General features: G+C 48.8%; 1 protein-coding gene across 1 annotated transcript in view; it reads right to left on the bottom strand.

The window, feature by feature from the left end:
* The window catches only part of LTK (leukocyte receptor tyrosine kinase), a 621,554-nt gene extending 601,125 nt beyond the window's left edge, over window positions 1–20,429 (bottom strand). The window contains exon 1 of the mRNA XM_069638785.1: window positions 20,279–20,429. Within this exon, the coding sequence (XP_069494886.1) occupies window positions 20,279–20,387 (109 nt within the window). The 5' untranslated portion in view covers window positions 20,388–20,429. The remainder of the gene's footprint in view (window positions 1–20,278) is intronic.
* Window positions 20,430–24,276: the final 3,847 nt, after the last annotated feature.

Raw genomic sequence — 24,276 nt, forward strand, 5'->3', positions numbered from 1 at the left:
TTTCTGGAGCCGCCCCTTGCCTTGGGGCCCTTAGCCGCAGGGGCTGCCAGGCAGAGGGCTCCCCATGGGAGGTCAGTTATGACTTGTGCACTGACCAATCACTGGTGGAGGGAGGGTCGGGAGGAGTGAGGGGAAGAGAAAGCAAAGGCCAGAAAGGGGAACGAGGATACCGCGCTGCACGCGGAGGAGAGGGGCATGCCAATGTGCATATTTTGGGCCTAATTCAAGACCCAGAGGGTCAGGAAGGCAACAACTCACCTGGTGAGCGCCAGGATCGAAAGGGCCCCGCACAAGCAGTGCCGGAGGTCAGGTCTGGATGGAGGTAGACCAGCAGCCAATCACGGGTGGAGGGAGGGTCGGGAGGCGGGAGGAGTGAGGGGAAGGGAAAGCAAACGCCAGAAAGGGGAACGAGGGTAGCGCGCTGCACGCGAGGGAGAGGGACATGCCATGTGCATATTATGGGCCTAATTCAAGACCCAGAGGGTGGGGAAGGAAACAACTCACCTGGTGAGTGCCAGGATCGAAAGGGCCCTGCACAAGCAGTGCCAGAGTTCAGGTCTGGATGCAGGTAGACCAGCAGCCAATCAAGGGTGGAGGGAGGGTCGGGAGGTGGGCGGAGTGAGGGAAAGGGAAAGCAAAGTCCGGAAAGGGGAATGAGGATACCGCGCTGCACGCGAGGGAGAGGGACATGCCAATGTGCATATTTTGGGACTAATTCAAGACCCAGGGGGTCAGGAAGGCAACAACTCACCTGATGAGCACCAGGATCGAAAGGGCCCTGCACAAGTAGTGCCGGAAATCAGATCTGGATGGAGGTAGACCAGCAGCTAATCACGGGTGGAGGGAGGGTCAGGAGGCGGGAGGAGTGAGGGGAAGGGAAAGCAAAGGCCGGAAAGGGGAACGAGGATACCGCGCTGCATGATGCGGAGAGGGGCATGCCAATGTGCATATTTTGGGCCTAATTCAAGACCCAGAGGGTCAGGAAGGCTACAACTCGCCTGGTGAGCGCCAGGATCGAAAAGGCCCCGCACAACAGTGCCGGAGATCAGGTCTGGAGGCGGGAGGAGTCAGGGGAAGGGAAAGCAAAGGCCGGAAAGGGGAACGAGGATACCACACTGCACGTGGGGGAGAGCGGCATGCCAATGTGCATATTTGGGTCCAATTCAAGACCCAAAGGGTCAGGAAGGCAACAGCTCACCTGGTGTGCGCCAGGATCGAAAGGGCTTCGCACAAGCAGTGCTGGAGGTCAGGTTTGGAGGCGGGAGGAGTGAGGGGAAGGGAAAGCAAAGGCCGGAAAGGGGAACGAGGATACCACGCTGCACGCGGGGGAGAGCGGCATGCCAATGTGCATATTTGGGTCCAATTCAAGACCCAAAGGGTCAGGAAGGCAACAACTCACCTGGTGTGCGCCAGGATCGAAAGGGCCTCACACAAGCAGTGCCGGAGGTCAGGTCTGGATGGAGGCAGACCAGCAGCCAATCACGGGTGGAGGGAGGGTCAGGAGGCGGGAGGAGTGAGAGGAAAGCAAAGACCGGATAAGGCAAGATAACATACTATAACATACTATAACACATTAAAAACCACTTAGCCACCAGGGACAATCCGATTTTATACATTCCAAAACACAAATGGAATGGCTTCTTGGCACCTAGATGCGAGTATTTTACCCAAGTTATTGTTTCCTTTATTTTTGAATGTAAGAACGAAGGGTTAATTGCAGTCACATTGCACGGGGTTCCCACGGGGTTCCCTCATTTGTCACGCATTGATTTACAAGGGGCGGGGGCTCTCGGGTTCTTCACTTGTCAAGTTTACACCAGGGGCTTTTTGAAGCTCGCCTTTCATGCACACCCGAAGCGAATGGAAGCGTGTCCCCGGGTCACCAGCCTCCTAATGCGAGGAAATGAAAGCAGCGGCGCCTGGGGGGCAGCAGACCAACATGCCCAGAACAGAGAGGGCTGCAGGCACAGTGGGCACCCGATGACTGGCAGCTTGTGCGGGGGCAGGAAGGGCGAAAGGCTTGCGCAACCCCCGCGGGGATCTGCGTGTAAGCTGAAAATCGCAGGCTGACATCGTACTGTTGCAGACAAGATGTCCGGTGCACCGCGAGCGGAAGAGGTTTTGATGGACGCCATTTTGTGTTAGCCTGGGTTAGAGGTGTAACATGCATGAGGGAACACTATCCCGGATTCTTTCGCTCAGCACAAGGCTGGGTAGACCCAGGGATCCCGCAACACATCTTGCAACCCAATCCCATTGTGTGTTACACCACTTGCTATGTTTACAAGTATTAACCATTTGTTAATGCGTGCAACTCATGGGCAGTGCGTCCAGGTGACAACCGTGATGTATCCTACTAGGCGACTGATATTTGACAAAAAAGTATTCTTTCATATTGTGCTAGTTTTGTTAACTGCGTGACAGGACCTTTTTAAAAATGAAAACCTGAAAATTAACATGCGTACCCTAGGAAACTGCACTGGTTAACTGGCCATCCTCTGATCTCGGGCCCAGGTACCCTCCCCGGCCGGTTGCACACCTGCACTGCCTCCGTGGCAACCCCCGCACTTGCATGGGGACTGTTTTTCTGTATCCCTAGAGTCCCCTACTAGCACTTGACAACTGATGTCTGCACTTACCTTTGCACTTGCCACCAGCTAGATGCACTTTTATATGTTGCTGTTATTTATTCTATTTATTTTTTATTGTCGATCCCGTGTACTGCACTGTCCCCTCCCACCTCACCCTTACCCCCCCCCGCACTTTTCCCCTCCCCCTTCCCCTGCTCTTGCGCAATCTCAATGACACCTGGCCTAGTAAGATTGTTGTCTCTGTCCTCCCTTTGTTCCCCTCCCTTGCCTCGTCGCACCTTGAAAAACTTGTGTATAGGCGCGTTACAAATGCCATATCATATCATAATATCATATATCATAAAGATTGTTGAGGGTGCAGCACAGAATACCGAATCATCAGGGTCAAAGTTCATGTGGCATCACTTCCGCTGATGACTTGGATGGGCTAAAGATAGTGTTACTGGCTGTTTTTCCAGTCAGCCTTAGGGGATAACACCTCTGACATTTGGCTGAAGGCATTACTTCCAGGAAAATGGTGGTATTGCAGACTGCGGTATTCCCACCGGCGGTCAACCCTCCAATTCCCAATGAAGTACTGTAGACCTTAAGAATGTTGAATAAGTAAACATTTAATAATTTGGGCATTTACTATTTACCACCACCGGTAACAGTGATTCTTTTCGGCAGTATTACCGCACCGGGTAATATTGCCAAACCCGTAAAGAGAACCAAAGTCAGTAATTATTCATGCTCAGGTCTTGGAAGCAATCAAAAGTCCTTAAATGCTCTTTAAAAGCCTCAGAACAGGGTACCAGGTATGTGCTTCCAAGCCAATGTGGGCCTTTCAGCAGCTGAGCGAGTACATCAGGAAGCCTAGATGAAATGTCGCAGCCCGAACAGCTGTAGTAAGTTAAAAGTAGGCGTAAACCCCACATCTAATGTCCAGGAGACGAAACGCTACACATTCTATTCACTGCAATATTCATGGAACAGCAACAGCGAGCAAATGTCGAGCGACATACGATAAACCGCAGGTCTGCATGGAACCCCATATGCCACAAGGCACATGTCATGATAGCACCCAGCTGCCAATGATACAGTCTCAAAGCACTGGGCTCTCTGGGAATTGGGTACACTCTAGCCTGGACATTATATGATAAGACTACATTGTTATCCAGGGAAATAACAATTGCTTTGCCGGAGAGGACTACTATTGTAACATTATCTCTAACGGATTTTATGTGTTGGGTGGGGCGCACTGTGTGTGAAAATGAATTATGATTGCTGCCTTATAGGAATGGGGGACTATGGCAGCTATTATGCGAGTGCTACATTAAAAAGAAAGAGCAAGCAGACTGGGTACGCCATGATTGATCCGAAGCAACTGATTACAGTTGTTAGCTCTGCGATTACATCATGAACTATGCATACATTGCATTTCAAATGTTAAAACATCAATGCAAATGCAGGACCCGCAATGGGGAAATGTTGCCAAAAGAGGATTTGTTTCAGCAGACATATCACAGCGGTACCCTTTTCTGACGAAAGCGAAGACTGCTTGCTGATTGAGCGGATACGGCATCGGGAACTTCTGCTGCAGGTTTGGATTAATGTCCACTTTGACCCCCTAATGGCAACGTTGGCCAACTATGAAGCAGTTTGCAGCATCCGATACATAAACTGCCTGAGCGTGTTCCAGAATGAGCGCAACATGTAGACCAGCACTCACCATGATGCGACTGGTGTCTGACTACTTGGATGTTGGTGCCACTTATTTATTTATTTATTGTTTGCATATGCAGAGCTTTTCACAAATGAAATTCCAAACAATTGTGGTTTAGCAGACTTTTCTGGCCATTATACACCCATCTCTATGTTCAACTCATCAGACTTTGAGACGCGTTGTTGGGGATGGTTCTCTTCAAGTTTTAGAGTGGCAGGGAGGCTGTTCCAGAGGGTGGCCCCAGCCGAAGACAGAGTTCTACCTCCATCTCGTTTCTTTGAAAAACAACAGACCCTGCGGGAGTTAGAGGTAGAGGAGTGAAGAGCTCGAGAGGGGAGGTATTTGCGGAGGGATAGCTGAAGGTATGTCGGACCCAGGCCCCAGAAATCCTTGTGGACAATGCCGAGGGTTTCGAATTTAACCCTTGCATCAACTGGGAGCCAATGGAGAAATTTCAGAGCTGGAGAGATACGATCCCAGGGCTTGAGGCCAAGGACAAGTCTTGCAGTCCTGTTCTGGATTAGTTGCTGAGGGCGAAGAGTAGAGGCAGGTAGATTTAGAAAGAGGCTGTTACAATAGTCCAACCTAGAGAGAATCAGAGCTTGGGAGACAGCGAGCTTCTGGGGGAAGGAGAGGAAAGGCAGAGTACCTCTGAGGTGGTGCAGCAAGAAGTTAGACTTTTTTGAGACATCAGCGATGTGGGCGGAGAAGGAAAGTGTGGAATCAGTCTTGAAGATGTTGATGTTATTAGTGTCGGTCTCTAAAATACCTGGCCTCGCAGGTGGGGATAGGAGGAGGGCCAGGGGAGGCGGGCCAGTGAGGGGAACGGATGGTGGTGTGCCAATGAGGAGAATCTCCGTCTTGCTGGCATTCGGACAAAGAATTCAGGCATTCAGGTAACTCAGATTTATTCCTGACTTACTGGAAGTAAGGAGTAACTTCTCAGTGAATGGAAGTTTCACCTTGAGTTACTCATAGGTACTCATAGTACCTCTTTGCGAATCAAACAGCCCTTTCTGTGGCACGAGAAAATATAATGGGTCAATACCTTAAAATGTGCAATGGGAAGTGACATCACAGGATGTGAACATTTCAACATGAAATATGCAACTTTAACTCAATTGGTCTTTCTGAATTGATTGAAGAAAGTGAATGAGACAAATGTGTGTTTTTTTTTTTTAGAAAATGAATGGACACTGAAAAATAAAGCCAAAGAGAAAACTTTCATTCAAGGTTGCCATAGAAGCACCACAACATTGGAGCATTCTCTGCAGATTAAAGTGTTAAAAGGGGATATTTTACACATGTATTCAGCACTTTTATATTTGCCCATGTGTTAAATGTCTAGCTGCAACTGAATAAAGTTGTTGTCTTTTTTTTATTTTTTTTTACTCTATCACTCAATAACAGAGAAGGGGACAGAGAATACCCTCTAAAAATGTGGGGTGATGCGGTTCCCCCCCCCCCATTGTACCTTGGACATGCGTCCTGGCTTTTTCCAGGTGTTACTCAGTTACTGATAGCAACTTCATTATGAATTGGACCCCTTTGTTGTTGTTTTTTCCCTTAAACAAACGAAAAGCATTCATACAAGACTGATATCTTTCCTGGGCCGACATGCTCGCTTGCTTGAGATGCCCCCAGGGGCACTCAGGCCCTTTCCGCACACAGCTGAAAATGACCTGCAGGCAGGGTCCGCTTAATGACTTTTGGGGCCCCGGGTATGCTCACCTTTGGGGGCCCCCCCTCCACCGAACCAACGAAATGAAGGGATCCAGAATATCTGGTCTGGCCCCCCCCTCGTCGCGGCCATAACGCATAGCTTGATATGCTCCCTCGCAGTGATCACAATATGCATTCCTTGCAGTCCCCTGGCCCTCTTCATTCTAGGAGTAATCAGACTAATCAACAGGTAGCATTTCACAGCAGTCCACTACGAGGGTAGGTGTGTTCTAGCATAGGTACAGGACACTATTCTTTCAATAGCAGCCATGAGGAAAGTATATGGCCAGCAGTACAAATGCAGGAGACAGAATGCATGCAAAGGGTACACATGCCCCAGAAGAGACAGGAGACTTAGATTATCAGCCTGAGAGAATGCAAAAGTGTTCAAGAATGGACAGAGGAGGCTCATTGTCAGCCAGGAGAAAGCTACACAGACTATAGTACAGGTAGATGATGCAGATTAGAAGCTACCAGGAAGGTGTCCTTATCAAGACCCATTGAGATTAGAAGCGCTGCATTGTTTTCAAGTAGTGCCGCCATTAGGGAACAGAGAAACAAGTGGCTGTAGTGTGCTATATATCAATGTTCACTATTATTGTAGATAAAGCAACACTACAGCCAGTGAGACTTTCTGGAAGATCATAGACCGAGAACGAAATCACTCTGAAGGGGTAACAAATTCAAAGAACTAGGGACTGGCAATTTTGACAGATATGCCCAGGATCAAACATTGGTTAAGAGGCGAAGCTGGTATTTGCACCCAATCTGAAATGGCTGCACCTTTCCACTTTCTTTTCCAATTATCATAAACAAGGTGCCATTATTTGTTTATGTTTGACTTCCGGTTCATAAAACTGACTTGGAAAGTAGAGAAATCACATAGCCCAGCATGACCATTTTTAAAAACAAAAGGTTATAGAAGCATTTTGTGCAAAATGGGAATGCTTCTAGATTCATTATCTCCATCATCAATGGAAGTATACAAGTACCAACATACTAATTGATCAGAAGATTTCATTTGGTTTTCTCTTTTGTGTTTTAAATCTTTAAATATACCCAAAACCCAGGCTTTTGCCTTGTTATTTATGATGTGCAGAAGAACCTTTCAGTTGTAAACCTTTTATGTGTGAAATAACATATGCTTGCCAGAGGTCTGTGATATCCGACCCGCTCCCTTCTATCTAGAATCCCTTGCACTCAATAGCCCACATAAAAAAAGAAAGATTTCTATGTCATTATTTCGATTTTTGTAGGTCGCTTAACCAAAAGACAGATTTTTTTCCAGCCGATTTTCGGCGGCCTACAAAAATGAAAATAATTAAATTTTTTCAGCACCCCCACCGCACCATCTCTTCCCGGTTTTACTCAGAATTGGTGTGGGGGGGGGTTTCACCACCCAAACCCTCCTCCCTCGGCACCTACCGCCCCCGCCCCACCCTCCCAAGACTCCCCACCAAAACGCACACACAAACATGTACACAGAACACACTCACAAACACATGAATGCACCCCTTCTCCCACGTGGCCATTCCGTGGCCTGGCGTGCCTGTCAGCCCCTGGGCGCACTCGTGTGCGTCGCAGGGGCTGACAGTTTAATTTTGAAAGACCACTCTGTGCGGTCACAGAAAAGTCTTTCTAAATGTTTTTTTTATTTGTTTTTTGGAAAAAGGTCTTTTGACTTAGTGCCAAAGAAATATCAGGTAATGGGCTAAACAATGCCCGCAGCATGTGAGAAGGCAAACCTTTTCACAGAATGCAGTATAACAATGCCAGTGATATAAGAGGATTTGTCCAGGATCACTGTATCATATGCTGGCAAAGCCAGGATACGAGCATGAACGCCTTTGTTCTACAGTCTTGAATTTGGGTACCTAACCTCTCCGGACTAACACTTTATGCTTATCATCGGGGTGGAAGCATACGTTTTGAAAAAAAAAAACCTATGAAGGAACCAATTTCTAGATCTTTACCATTCTGATGATATGTCCGTTTCTATAGCGACGGCCATCTGGTGCAGGTACATTGATGATAATAGCACCTATTGCGCCACAAAATGAAGTACATATACACAGAGGTTTATCAACTTCAGACATGGGAAAGGCTGAGTCTGCCTTGCTGGAATTTGGTATTAGCACCCTGGCGGGGGGAGCCAGCCAATCACAAGGCTAGGAACGTGGGCTTGAACCGCCGGTACAAGCCTCTGTTCCATGCCGCCTGATGGCCGGCTCCGCCCCGCCGCCATTTTCCTCCCACCCTCTGTCACTTTATTATTATTTCTTTCAACCCCCCAAACTCCTAATTACCTTATTTCGGCGGTGGTGGTTGCCGCCGCCGCTGCATCCACTCCTTCCCCTTGTTCCTACAGGCCGCCATGGAAAGGGAAGAGGGGCACCACACGGAGCTCTGCTTCCCTTTCCATGGTGGCCATCTTGGAAAAGGATTTTCCTTCGCACAACGGGACGCTGCCCCATTGTACATTGAAAAATCCTTTTTTTTTAGCATCCTGGTTTACCGCTTTGCTAACACGGGGTGCTAATAGCCTTAATCCCCCATTCTGGAACGGGGGACAATGGCCCAAAGTCCTCGTTATCTGCCCTCACTTTGCTCGGCCCGATAACTTGGGCTGCCGGGTCGTTATCCCCCCATTCCAGCCACTGGAACAGTGGATTCACGCCATATTGTAATCTTGCAAATGAACACAAGTCTCTGCAATGGGTCCTTAACACACTGAGTTATCTTCTGAACAATCGTGGCACTCACGTTCATCAATACGTATTCTAACTTCGGCTACTGCACATAATCAATAGAATCCGCACAGAAAGGTGAAAATGCTGCAGGAGTTGTGCCGTAGTGAATGCACAAACTCTGTGCACCACGATGAACACAGAAAGAATGACAGGGGTAATTGACTAGAGCAGAACGCACTTGTCAGCAACAGACATGCAAGCGGTTTAGAGCCTCCAATAGCACGTCGGGATATGTTATGGTGTGCTGCTAAATTTTGTGAACAATGGGAACTGGTTTCTTTTGATCAGGCATCTTTGTGCTCTCCCCACCCCCAAGGTGGGGGCCCGGGGCAAGTGCCCCTTTTGCCCTCTCATAAAGACATCTCTGCCTGCAGGAATGTGAGTCTTATTATCATAAATCACATCCACAACCTAAAGCATGTGTCTCATTTGCTCATCTCAAGTTCAGGGCTTTTCTTCACATAGTCAGAGAGCGTAAAATAACAAAGGCAACTGTTCACCATCAGGCACAGGGCAGCCCATCCTTCTGCAGTGAGCTCCACGCAGCGCCAGCCGCTTGCTGATCATTTGAACTCGGAAAGTGAACCCATGAGGTCAGTCTGTCGACATGTTTCCGACTAAATCAGACCAGACCTTGCATCATTCTTCAGGTCCCATTCCTCCCTCGTCTCTGTGGCTGATGGTAGGAATCTGACTGGTGCTTTGCGTAGCTTTGAGGTCCACCCGCCGAAATCCCTGGAAATTCACAAGCTGCCTGCTTTTTATTTCGTCTCTGTGGCTGATGGCAGGAATCTGACTGGTGCTTTGCGTAGCTTTGAGGTCCACCCGCCGAAATCCCTGGAAATTCACAAGCTGCCTGCTTTTTTATTTCTTATAATATTCTCTCCAGGAAGCTTTTGTTGTGCCCAGTTCAATCTTCAGAGTTTTAAATTTGTTAAACTGAAAGCCTACCTCCTCGCAGCTGAGTTACCCGCTTAACCCACCTCTCATCTGCCTTCAAGCTAACACGTTTCCCTTTCCACTGACCTGCCTCTGTGCCTCACTTTCTGTGCCTCTGCTCTAGCACTTCATCCCTAACAACTACCTGCACTTAAACATCTCGAATGTTGATTGTCCCGAATGTATGTTTGTCCACCCACTTATTGTCCCCGGTGACTGTTCCATTCACCCCCCCCCCCCACCACAACCCGGTCACAGTGCCACTCGAACTCACGCCATTGTAAGAATCTCACTGCTTCCCGTCAAATCTGATTTCTTATCTATTGTACTTTCTTTAGTGATCAAAGGAGCATTGTTCTTCCCTGTATAGAATTCCCTGAACCCAGAGAGGTTCAACACGTTTCACTCTATTCCTGACTGTCAGTGTTTGGGGAAAGTATGGTTTGTTGATATATTTCATTTCATCTTTGCACAGATTGACATCTTTGTTTAAAATCATATTTTCTGGTAAACAGTATTAGCCGACTCCCCTCGGCTGGTTCTCAAATCTTACTCGTACCTACCCCATAATCATAACCAACAAAATTGAACAAGAATATGAAATGAGAAAAACGAATTCCATCTCGCGGACGGGGAACCGGGGGCGGGGTGGGGGCGCGCCGGTTGTAGTGGACTTGAACCGATACACTTCGAAACCATAGCAAAATATACAGTGTTTTCCAAAACATGTCAACTGCTCCGAAAGGCGCCCTGCTGGTATAGAGTCCTGAAGATGGCTAGAAATCCAGCCGCCATGTTTATTTCCCAGAATGCCTTAATCGTGCAGGAGTTTTTGATGCAAGAACCCCACCCCACAAGAGAGGGAGACACTGCTACATGTAAAAGAAGACCTCTCAAGGAGCAAAATGGCAAGCCAGCCTGTCCGTCCGTCCGTGATAATCTGCAGTCCTCACGTCACTTCCTCACCATAGAGGCCCTCCACAGGGCCAAAGATGAGCGCCATGTTCCCCGTAGCACTCAACGCAAACAGGAACAATCCAAATGAATAATTAATATAGCACTACGACTAGCACTGATTGTACTATCAATAATGCCAGTAAACTGATTATCAGTAATTATAGTACCAGGACTACTATACTACTCAGTGGTGCCTCGAGAATTCAATATTAGGGGGTGCAAACCAGGGGCCACCAGTAGAAGTAGAGGTCTGGGGGCACAAACAAATAATGGTCAAAAGGCCAAACTGGTTTAACATAAAATATTTTACCAAGCTATTTTCATTTATTAAAAAGGTGATATTATGCAAGTTCAGAATAGGTTTAAGACAATATAAGGCTGTCCGCAAGCTGTTGTACGCCCTAAAAATGTCACTTATCGTCAACGGTGTCAAAAAAGGCCCCAAGCAAACCTTTGAAAGGCATTTGGGTTTACAGGTGCTTTACTGTGTGTTAATCATTAAACACATGTTACCGCCACGTGTTGCTGTGTAGCTTTAAATAAATTAATGAACAAAATAGATAACAAAAAAATATAAGTCTGCAACTGCCCCCCACTATTCCCCTTCATCAGGTACATTCAATGTCTTACCCATGCCACCCTGAATTACCCCCCAATCGAACTTAAATATTGCAACTGTAACATGACAGTTCAATGGTCTCCTTTAAGGTACACGCTGAGTGCTTTCAACAGATAATCCACAGCAGTGTTCCAGATCCAATCTTTCTCCATTATTTCGAGTTCCACCATAAGAATAATATTGCTCTGCAGAACAGATATGTTACTCACATATGTGTGTTTGTTATTACTACCCAATATAGTTGTAATTGGTTATTTATAAGACGCTTAATACCCGGTGGTTTCTAAGCACGGACCCGAGGGGTTCAACCTGTGTTGCTCTGCATCGTCTTGCTTCCAAGTCGAGCAGTTGCCCCTGAGCTATCCTCCCGGCCGGGAGGATAGCTCATGGAAATTGGTCTCGTATAACAAATCTATGAACTTTGTGGTGGCCATGTGAAAAAAAATAGGGGTGGGGGGTGTGATTATAAGCGACAGCAGCTGCGAAACATGAGCCCTTGATGAGTGTGGGCCAGAAGTACCAGAGACCTGATCGCCATATGGTTCTATGTGGTTTGTGGCACTGACACTTGGGTATGTGTTCTACCCAGGGGGTAAAATCTCCAGAGCTATTAGACGACAGCGCTGAGAGACTGGTAGATACTGTGGCAGGGCACAGAGGCAGCGATGCGCAGGCCTTGCGATGCGCATTGAGCTGCTCACACAAAGTTCCTGTGGTTAGGGCGGTGCCAGCAGGCATGCGTCTGTCTGTGTTGTGGACCGTGTGAGCAGTGTGTACGGTGAGGGAATGGTGGGTTGAATAGTTAGGGAACTAGGGAGCAGGTTTCAGGCTTGTTAGGAGCAGGGATGTCATTTGGTGTCACCAGGGGTCGGAACTGCGACCCCTGAGGTTTGCCTTGCTACCCCTGTTGTCTCCCTTGCTACCCCTTACCACTAAATACAAAAGTCAAACTTTATTTTTTTTCCATTGAAGCTCCTGGGCTGTGCCCAGTGACATGTGACTCTTTGTTTCTGGGGTGAGTGGAATGTATGTTGAGGCCTCTTAAAAAAACAGGGAGCTCCACAAGTGTAAGTGACCCTAAATAAGAAAGAATAGGAATAACACATAATTTGTCTTTCTGGAATTCTATACAATGATTGCTAGACTCATTAAAGGGGCGAAAAACCATGTTCTATCACTTCCCATGATGTCACTTCGGGGTGGGGTCAAATGACGTCACTTCCTGTGATGTCATCAGGGGATCAAGAGTCATGTGATATCACGTCCGCTACCCATGGCATTTTGGTGAAATTACGTCCTTGGTGAGGAGTCCTATTATTGGAATTTTAGGGGTAGACTGAAGCAGGAGAATTCAAGCTGCGTTGTTAGCTTTCGAGATGAGGTGTTGCTACTGTTCTGGATTTCATTTTATGACTGTGGGTTGGTATCGGATTCTTATATCTAAGGAGAAAATCTTTAGGGGAGACTAACTCGACTGGGTTTTGATTTCCACTGTGTTCTTAATTTAAGTGTTGTGCACACAGTGGGCCTCATTCCGAGGTGGGCGCAAAAGGATACCGGGCACCGTTAAGGACATCGGTGTCAGTAATCCCTTTGCGCCCTATTCCGAGTTCCCTTAGCGGGTCCCTTCCTTAACGCCTGGTCTGACCAGGCGTTAAGGACGGGACCCGTTAAGGGACTTTAGAGCTAATAACAGTCCTGCAAATTGCGGTACCATTATTAGCTACTTCCCATTCCCATTGAGCACTATGGGGGCTTAAATGGGAATGAGGAATGTTTTTTTCAATGGGGACTTACCGGTCCCTCCAAGGTCGGAATGGACCGGTAAATCCCCATTGAACCAGGGCGGACTCGGTACCGGTATGGGAGGTAGTCATGGCACAAATAGCGCCATGATTCCCTCCATACTTGGAATGAGGCCCAGTGAGTCTGGCTCATAGCGACCCGTCTTATTTCATTCTGGTTGGTCATGTTGGTGCTCTCCTCAGTCGCATCTGTCTGTGTGTGCACATGTGGGGTAGCTATTATGTTCTTAAAGTTGGAGTGGTCCACTCCTTGGAAGATGCTGGTGACAGTGGCGAGTCTTGCACGCCCAGCCTGGTTTAGACAGAAGCTCAGTTAGGGTTACGTGTCTTTATAACGACACATTTTATGAAGAGTGCACTTATAATGAAACTTTTATAACAAAAAATGATAACCTCCACCCAAAACCCGGTTTCCCACCCCTAAAACCCACCCCAACTGTTTCCCCACAAGAGTTAACCCTTTACCCCACCCCCACATACATTTTCATTATATTTTTCGTTATAAAGGTTTCGTTATAGGTGCATTCTTCATAACATGTTTGTTATAAAGACTGTATACCCTTGGTCAGCTGCATGGAAAACAAAATGTTGCTTAGCATTGGAATTATAGTGGGTTCGATGAGGTCAGCGGGAGAGGGAGCGGGAACTAAAAACGGGGAAGGTGTAGGTGCAGGTGTAGCTTGCAATTCCACTACAGGGTACCCTTTTGCACTCCCCCCCTGCGTAAGACTCACGCAGATTCTAATACCTGTGTGGGGGCCGCGATGACGCAAGCGTTGTGCTGTTTTCATCCCTGCCTCCCTTGTCTCCCGTGATGCATCTGTCCAATCCAAGCGCTCAGGAGCTATGACGTAAGCGGCACAGTTGCCGTCCCGCCCCGCCTGCCTCACCTCCAGCAGTGCATTCATCTAATCCCCATGCAGGCGCTGCAATGACGCGGAAGGCTAGGTGGGAAGAGATATCTCTACGGTTAGGTGCTGTGGATTCCGACTTTCCGTTCTACCCACAGAAACCTGGTCCACTCCTGATCCGGAGGGTTGCAGGTTTTCGACCGATGGTCTGGAGAAATGGCTATGTTATGTTAAGTTGATTTATTCCGCGCACCACTGCCATTTCCTTGGTCTCCAGGAGCTATGGGGCAAATGACTAACCTACTTTTGCTTATTGAAGCTATGTGTTGGTAATATGCCGAAAGGAACTCCCGAGATGTGCTCTGTAAGGGCTGAGATGCTCAAATTCTTGCTTTCAGCACAGTATTCTTTTACAGTCGTTAGGCCTCATTACGAGTTTGGCTGTAAGACGCTGGTGCAAACCGGCGGTTTGCCACCGAACTTGTAACACCGTTTTCGCCGCCTGAAATCCGGCCTGGGATATCAAGCAGCAGAAAGTGTAAGTCCCCATTCCCATGGAGTCCCAATGAGGACACAGAAGCAACAGCACTTGCTGCTAACGGTGCCGGTGCTTCATGACAACTCCGCCTAGGGGGGGCAGTTGCACCCGACAGGTCACCTGCCGGTTGCAAAGACCCAGGAAGGCAGAGATGGAGTGTGGCGGTCTGGAAAGGGTACCGGTACGGTGCGACCGGCACCCTTATTTCCAGACCGCCACCCTCAGAATGAGGCCCATTGTCACTTTAGTTTCAGACTACAAAAGCTGGGTTTATTAGTACCATAATGCAATGTGATGATAGGAATAGGTTTAGCATCTCACAGATTGCAGGGGCTAATTTGAGACGTCTTTATTCTTACCAATGTTTATAAATGTGTTATAGTCACCAGCTCTTAGTCATTGTTTGATGCAGTCATGCAGCTTGTTTTTATGCATGGTATGCATACACGTAAGAGGCAGCATACCTTTACGAGGAACCATCACTCATTATTCAACCACCGAATAGTATGCACTCAGCAAGAGGCCCCATGCTTTTAACTAAAACTGACATCTCCCAGAGCCCAGCTTCGGATACAGTGGGCCCCATTACGAGTGTGCCGGTCCGGTAACAACGGTGCCGGTAAGCGTACCGGCACCGTTGTTACCGGACCGGTACACTCTGAGTTCTGTGAGCGGCTGCGGTCCTGTCTGGCGAGCAGGACAGCAGCCACTCACAGACTTTGCCGGAAGCACCGGCACTGTTGCACACTGTCCCGGTGCTTCCGTCCTACCCATTCCCATTGAGTCCAATGGGACTCATTGGGAATGGGGAGTAACATTTTCCGGCGCCTGACTTCACGTACCGCTGGGGCTGTAATGCCCCACTGATTCTGTGAAGTCAGGCGCCAGAAAAAATGACAGCTCTGGCGGCAGCCTGCCGGTATTACCGGCACGGCTACTACCGGAGTTGTAATGAGGCCCAGTATATTTAACAGCAATCCGTTTAACAGATGAGATAAGATCCGTCGGCATGTCTACAGTAGGGAAAGGAGAGCAACTGAGTGCTTAGTAGATTAGATTGCACAGCGAGCTAAGCGCTCGCCCATGATATCTGTGTGCAGCCTACTGTGCCAGGTTCGAATCCCAGCAGGGTCAACTCAGCCTTTCATCCATCGAGGTCAATAAAATGAGTACCACTCTGGGATAATAATGCCTTCTGTTATTTGAGTGGTATGAGACCCATGAGTGTGTAGCGCTATATAAGAAATACATTACAATGAGTGCATTAGAAATGTGGGCAAGAGGCTAGAGATGTTTACAGCAGTTCTCACTTTCTGGCTGCCCATCCTAAATGGGACTTTGCAGTCATTGTGGCTGGAGATGAAACACTGTCGGCTTTAACCTCATACATTAACTGCGCCGTGGTGATTTGAGGCACAATCGGGGGTCCACACCCAATGTAGAATACCTTGATGTAGAGTGGTTGATGTGTTCAAAAGCAGAACGCTACCAGGGTAGCTCAGCGGGTTGAGCGCTGCTGCTGAGATGTTATTTACTTCATGCTGCTGGTAAATACTGTGGCTTTTGGAAAATAATTCCTTCGTGTATGTGCTGTAAAAGGGGTGGGCTGGTCGCTAACTCGTATCCGCGGTGGTGGTGGTGAAGACAGGTCTGCCCCTATAATGAAAATCCAAACTTGGCTGGCATGAACCCACAGCCCAGTTTCCTGCCAGCCGCTGTGAGCGCGATAGAAGCCTTCAAGTTCGATGGAGCAGTGGGATAAGCCAACACATTAGAAGGGTACCCTAGGATGAAGTACTCAAAGGATGGCAAGGTTTTTGTGGGGTATTCCCAAAAAAAACCTGAATACAGATTAAAGAAATCAACCGGTGTCTTTTAAGGTTTAAGAAATTGATTTTTGACTGTTTCGTGTTGAAGTGTAAGCGGAGCATTTAGAAAACCAGTGTGCCCAGTGTATGGCAATCCCGTTTGTTAACAGATGACCCCTGCCCCGCTCATGTTCGTGGCCCACGTATCCCCTGGGCCTGCCTCGGGCCAGAAGAAAGGGCCGGCTAAGCAAACACACGAGCTTAGAAAGCGTGAGTGCAGGCTGGCTGCTGAAGAGTGTCCTTTGACACAGGGGCTGAGGGCAAGGCCAGTTGGATTGGGGGGAGGGACTGTCAGACTGACCCCTTTTGCCCACCCCTAGCGACGCCATTTGCTACTACCAGTAACATGGCCGCGGAGGATTGGCAGCGCCCGCAGCTGGTGAAAATCAGGGGGGTGGGGGAGAGAGAGTCCGCTTGCAGCGCAGTGACTGAAAGTGGCAGGCAGTGAGCTAGAGAGCGCCCACCTCAATCCAGTGGAGAGGCCTGGGGTGGCACGGGCTACCCCTGCAATCTGATTGGTTACCCCAGATGCCACCCTTGATCATTATGTGTACGTGTGCTCGTACTTCACGCCACTCCTGCATAGGTCACTCAGGGCCCCACTCGGGCCACTCCAGTCAAAAGAGTCTGGACACGGCACTGCCCCCGCCAGGACAACGCGGGCACCTGCCAGTTTGGAGGCACGCGCTGAGGAATCCCCCCCCCCCAGAAGTCCAGACCCAAGGTGGTCACTGAGATGCTGCCCTCCTCCCTCCAAGGCCCTGCTCCACGGGGAAAGGACGGGCTGCGGGGGAGAGGGGACTTCATAGGGGCGCCAGGTACCGAAACGGGAACACGACCCCCCAGTACTGCTTCGCCCTCAGCAAGCACCCCGTACCTCGGCCACCAGAACTTCTTCCCCTTAGCACCCCTTTACCTCAAGCCCCAGTGCGTTTACACCACTATTGCCATCGTACCTCAATCGCCCAGGGCTGTCTCACCTCAGTACCAGTGCTCCTCAACCTTCCAGTGCTGCTTCACCCTCAGTACCATCGTACCTCATTCACCCAGTGCTGCGTCGCCTCAGTACCCTCGTACCTCAGTCACCCTGTGCTGCGTCGCCTCAGTACCATCCTACCTCAATCACCCAGGGCTGCCTCACCTCAGTACCATCGTACCTCAGTCACCCAGTGCTGCTTCACCCTCAGTACCCTCGTACCTCAGTCACCCAGCGCTGCGTCGCCTCAGTACCCTCGTACCTCAGCCTTCCAGTGGCGCGCCACACTCAGCACTAGAATGTGTATTGTGTTGTCGTTTAGTACAGTACAATCATTGTATACATACACGTTACACGTTGAAGCAAGAAAGGGCCGATTACGAAGAGGACAACAGTGGCAGTGCGACAAAGCAAGCACCACTGTGGGTTCACATATTTATGGGGTTATCTGTATAACCCCAACCCCTCCCCATATGCGGTTTACACTAAAACGAGCTTGAACAAATATCGTATTCAATAATAAGGCGCGCAAAATAGTTTATAAAATAGAACAGAAATATTGCAGAACAAGAGAAGCCCGTGTTCCTGTTTATGTGAGTGCAAGGTGAACACACGTACTGCAGTATACAGGCTACACATATAACCCCCATGCAGTATACAGGCTTCACATATAACCCCCATGCAGTATACAGTCTACCCATGTAGCCCCCCTGCAGTATACAGGCTACACATATAACCCCCTGCAGTATACAGGCTACAAATATAGCCCCTCCTGCAGTATACAGGCTACCCATATAGCCCCCTGCAGTACACAGGCTACCCATTTAGCCCCCTGCAGTATACAGGCAACACATATAGCCCCCCATGCAGTATACAGGCTACACGTATAGCCCCCACTGCAGTATACAGGCTACACATATACCCCCATGCAGTATACAGGCTACACGTATAGTCCCCCTGCAGTATACAGGCTACACATATAGCCCCCCTCTGCAGTATACAGGCAACACATATAGCCCCCCCTGCAGTACACAGGCTACACATATAGCCCCCCTGCAGTATACAGGCAACACATATAGCCCCCTTGCAGTATACAGGCTACAAATATAGCCCCTCCTGCAGTATACAGACTACCCATATAGCCCCCTGCAGTATGCAGGCTACCCATATAGCCCCCCCTGCAGTATACAGGCAACACATATAGCCCCCACTGCAGTATACAGGCTACACATATAGCCCCCCATGCAGTATACAGGCTACACATATAGCCCCCCCGACAGTACACAGGCTACACATATAGCCCCCCCCTGCAGTATACAGGCTACACTTATAGCCCCCCCAGTATACAGGCAACACATATAGCCCCCCCTTGCAGTATACAGGCTACAAATATAGCCCCTCCTGCAGTATACAGGCTACCCATATAGCCCCCTGCAGTATACAGGCTACACGTATAGCCCCCTGCAGTATACAGGCTACACATATAGCCCCCCCTGCAGTATACAGGCAACACATACAGCGCCCCCTGCAGTACACAGGCTACACATATAGCCCCCCATGCAGTGTACAGGCAACACATATAGCCCCCTGCAGTATGCAGGCTACCCATATAGCCCCCCCTGCAGTATACAGGCAACACATATAGCCCCCTGGCAGTACACAGGCTACACATATAGCCCCCCCGCAGTATACAGGCAACACATAGACCCCCCTGCAGTATACAGGCTACACATATAGCCCCCCTGCAGTATACAGGCAGCACATATAGCCCCCTTGCAGTATACAGACAACACATATAGCCCCCCTGCAGTATACAGGCTACACATATAGCCCGCGCCTGCAGTACACAGGCAACACATATAGCCCCCCTGCAGTATACATGCAACACATAGTCCCCCCTGCAGTATACAGGCAACACATATAGCCCCCCCCCCTGTATACAGGCAACACACATAGTCCCCCCTCGCTCTTTCCCCACCTCCCTACAAAGGCTGGCATTGAATGGCACACCGTACTCGCCCTATGCAACATTGATGCCTGCTTTCTATAAGTTATTTTGATCGAAGTGCCGCTATTGGCATCAGGTACTATTCAAGGCGCTATTTTGCAAAAGCTGCTGTTGTTGATGCACAACTACCGGGGCGATGCCATGGTGTGTGATGCGCTTCCCTGCTCACTCGCCTTAACGAGCAGTGAAGTACGCCCCGGTGGCGGCGAGCCACCCGCCACCCTATTTAGGCTCCCATTGTAAGCCTCACCCACACGCTGAAACGGTGCCACTTTGCGCCCTGGATAGCTCGATTAATGCTTCAAAAAGAGAGCCGAAATGCCCCCGATATGCGCCTGGAAGACCGTGAATGGAGACACCAGGGGGATTTGGGGGGGGGGTCTCTTAGGAGCATTGCCGTCTAAAGCTCCAGTGCCCCCCACCCCGGCAAATGTGTCCCCGGACTCAAACAGGTGAAGGATGCATGCATACACAGTTGCACAACTCGCAAACGCCCCGAATGCGGGGTGCGTCAACTTCCTGGGAACCATCGTCACCCTCCAAACGGGGGCATCCCGTAGACAAAACTGCCCCCATGCCCGATCACTCCCCCACAAAAACGCCTCCTCGCCATTGACTTCAATGAGACGGGCCCTCCAAAAAAAACTTGCGCGGCGCAGACCCCTCCTCGGACAGGCAACAGGTTGAGCAGTGCAACACACGTGTTCTCTGAAAAATGTGCATCCCAGGTGCCAACCGGTCCAAACAGTCTGGAACTGCTGGCAGGATGCCGGCTGGCATCACAAGACATTGCGTGGGGACAGGAACACCGCACAGTTGTCGCTCGCGGGCCCGGCATGCTGTCCACAAGGCTGCGCGCACTTCGGGGAAGGGGGCTGGTGATGCGCACTAGTTTACAGTGTTCCAGGGTGATGGAGCGATGCTGTCAAGTTATAGATGCGGGTCTTACCCAGTGTGCTGGCCCAGAACAGCAGCTGGAGAGGGCTGGTCACGTGTGTGCGGCTCCCCGTAGACTGGCTGCAGGTGCAAGGGGCCCCACTGCGCGCACTGCGTCCCATCGTGCGCCGGTGCGGTGCCAGAGTCCGCTTCCTCCCGCCCTGTCCGCCTCACTCTGCAGAAGCTCTGCTGCTGAGCGGTTTATACAGTGGGACCAATCTGAGGGCCGCCGGCCGCCATCAGGTCCTAACGCACTCACTGTTCAGCGCCCTCTGCTGCAAGAAACCCAGTTTCAGTGTGTACTTCCTTTCTGCAGGACTGGGTTTTAAGACGCATGCTTATCTTTTGAGCGGGAAAAGTGATCCATACGTAACATTAGAATTCTCGCAAGAGAATCCAAAGCAAACCGAATACAGCCAAAAGCAAAGCGTGTTTTCGTTGGGGGATGGAGGGGGTTGGTTTGTGGGTAGGGAGGGCAGGGGCGGTTGAGACAGTGACTTACAAAGGGCCTGATAAGATTAATAAAAAAAATGCAAAGTCTCTGCCTAAAACAACTTTGCGCGTAAGAGTTTTGCTGCGCGATACGCATATTCATGGAACCAAAAGCGCAAAGTAACCCGAGGCGCAATGAAAATGGAGTTGCGCATTGGAAGGCCCACAGCACGCCCCTGACCAGTCAAAAAACCATTGCCAACTAACAACATTTGCGCATACCTTTGCCCCACCATGCAGTACTCGGTCAAAACTCTGTGCATCACCCACACAACTCAAGGCACCACCCCAGAGAAACTGCAGACTGTCAATCTGTAACTCAAGGCAGCACCACATAGAAACTATGTGCTGTCGCCCACAACTCAAAGCAGCAACCCGGTGAAACTGCATGCTGTCCCCCGCAACTCAAAACAGCACCCTGGAAAAACTGCATGCAGTCCCCACACAATTCAAGGCAGCACCCCGGAGAAAGACCGTCAACCCGTAACTCAAGGCAGAACCCCGCGGAAGCTGCATGCCGTCCCCCCGCAACTCAAAGCAGCACCCGGTAAAACTGCATGCAGTCCCCACGCAATTCTAGGCAGCACCCCAGTGAAACTGCAGACCGTCACCCCTAATTTCAAGGCACCTAAATTGTTGGCCTATGCCCTTAAGTCACAGCAGCCCCCTCAAGTCCGGACACCACGCCCCCTGACCTCTGCCCACTACCCCAGGTAGTCCCCTGCCAGTACACCCCCTCCCCTTACCCCCTTTACCTCTGCCACAACCCCCAGGCAGTCCCCTACAGTGCTCACACCACCCACCACCCCCACTCACCTCCGCCCCTACCCCTGGCAGAGATTGTTCTGAGTCATATGTAATATGAGCTTAGGGCCCTTTAGGAACGTGCATATGCCATGGATGGGTCATATAGAATAATTCTGAGTCCAAATAACCGAACCAACTCAGGAAGATGGCAAAGTACTGTTTTATTAACAATGATCTAAAACAGGGAGTTTACAACGAACAACAACGGATGTATACTCAGTCTCTCAGCGATCTTTACACAAAACATAGTCTTTTATACCAAAAATAGGTCACAGGTGACGTCATACTACGTGGCAATAATTAAAAACCTATCAAGGGTCGGGTTTGGCTACAGGAAACATCTAAGTATATCTTTCTATAGGGACTAGGATTGTGATTGGCTGTCCACTTTCAGGTGGACAACAGGTGCCTACCTCTAAAGCATGTCATCTTCAGAAATATTAGATACACAGTTTCTCATTGGTCTTCAAACAATAAGGTCCTTTGTTATGTGGACCAATAGAAATGGTTGGCACGCTTGTGTCACTTCTGGACCATTCGGTTCACTTAGCAGCACGTAAGCTCAGACCCAGGTGCAAGGAGATGTGGCATGATGCTATCCCACCACCCAATTAGCCCACCATCTCTCATCGCCCATGCCTTCTCCCATGAAGATTTTCTTTGAACTTGGCTTTGCAAAAATGCATGGGAGTAAGAGCACTCACTATAGTGTTCTGGGACTCCAAGTTCAAACTTTATTTTCATCCTTGGCTCATGTGACAGGAGACCATGAGTTGGTCCATTTTGCAGGTTATTAATTAAACTTGACACGCTTGGTGTTCTTTCTTTGCACCTTAACAAGGGATGATTCATCCTCCGCACATCCGCTCCTTTCCAGAATAGATTGCTGACCTTGGCTGCTTCAGTCTTGTCTCCAGGCCAGTCAGCCCCGTCTTGTAGCTCCACGATTCTGCTTATTCTTGCTGCAACACAGTTTTCCCTTCCCGTTTTATGGCTCCTGGCTTACTAAATTCATGATACCGATGTCCAGCTTCTATATAATGGAGGCTTGCCGGCGTGCTATTCACTTAATATAGCCAGCTTCTATGATGACTTGGTCTACCTTGCGTTTCAGCATCTGTACATTTATTGAATGGTTGATTTTCTACAGCACTTTGTGTACAAGTAATTTTTTTCGTTGTATTTAAAAGTTCACTTGATTCTTTACTTTGTCATTAGTTTCTTTAGGGACTATACCTTCTCTTCAGTCAGTATCTCGGGATGTTGTGCATACGTTTTGTGACGTCACTAGCTTCTTTTTCTTGCTCTTTCTCACATTCCTTCAGGGAGGTCCTCCCTTAAGTTGTCATCACTTTGAGGATACATTCGGTAGGGTTTTCTCAACGGGTATCTTCTTTCGAACACACGCTGCAGTATTGGCACAATGGCTGGTGTCAAACATGGCACGGTTTCAGGTCTTCAACATCTGGGAAGAAGGGGGCAGGGCTTCCTGCAGAGTCATGCAGCTGCTTCTCTACATTCCCCCCTCTGGTCGAGTACTCGACCACCTCCTCGAGTGTTTCTACATCCTGGTATTTTCTCTTGAAGTAGTGTTTCTTAGGTGTCCACATTTTCATCACTCCCCCCAGGCTCAGGGTGCCTGCTGATTTGACATGTTCATCTACACTCCAAGTCATGTAGTTATATTGTCCATTCAGGGTACAATAGACCCATCATACCACATACTTCTTTTGATTCTTTGGATACAGAAACTTTGTTCCCTCAGGTGCTACAATGATATCCTTTATGTATTCTCTGACAGCATCATCAGTTAGCTCCTTGATATTTAGTCCATCTTTGGCATCAATCATGATATTCATTCTTAGTACCCTATTTGCCATTTTCTTGCATTGGGCAATCATCATCCTGACTATACAGAGTCCAAACATTACTAGCACCAGTATTACTCCAAGAACCTTGAATAAATTTGCCAACCACTGAGGGATCCATGAAAACAAGAAGGTAAACCAACTGTCATCTTCAATGTCACCTGTCTCGTCTTCCATCTTAGTATGTAGGTCTGTCAACATAGATATGGCCTCTGACCAGGTCCCATTCTGGTCATTGTGAGAAGGTGTAAATTTGCAACATAATGGCCCAATTTTGGCGCAAGCTCCTCCTCCAATCACTGTGATCATATCAATGACATATCTATTCTAGAAGGTCCGCAATCGTATGGCCCTCAGCTGTTCTTTAATGGCGTTGAATCCTTTTATGGTAGCATTGACTGTCTGCAGAAGCTCCCATCTGGTGATTTGCAACCATTTGGTGTTTGCCACTGTTTGAATTCCAGGCATAAATATAGCTTTCATTATCATAGAAGTCTTACTGAACAACTTGTGCTCCTCAGGAATGGTTTCATACGATGTTATTGACTTGGCTGAGAAATAATTTTTTCTTTTGTCCGTCGGAGTTCAAGTGATCTTCCTTTTCTCAAATGGTCATCGACTTTTGGAAATTCTCCAATGTTTAGATCACTCTGAGGAATCACTAATGCTGAAACATGGATGATCACCGGGGAACACACTCCGCCCTAATCATTGGGCAACTTTATATAGGCTCTAGATCCACAAGCCCAATATTGATCCATAAGGACAGCTGTCCCTTCTCTCATTCCAGGAACATCAATTGTGGTTTTGCATCCTTTATTATACACCATGTGGTTCTTTCCAT

The sequence above is a fragment of the Ambystoma mexicanum genome, chromosome 14, assembly GCF_040938575.1.
Source record: "Ambystoma mexicanum isolate Mex_15411 chromosome 14, UKY_AmexF1_1, whole genome shotgun sequence".
Taxonomy (NCBI): Eukaryota; Metazoa; Chordata; class Amphibia; order Caudata; family Ambystomatidae; genus Ambystoma; species Ambystoma mexicanum.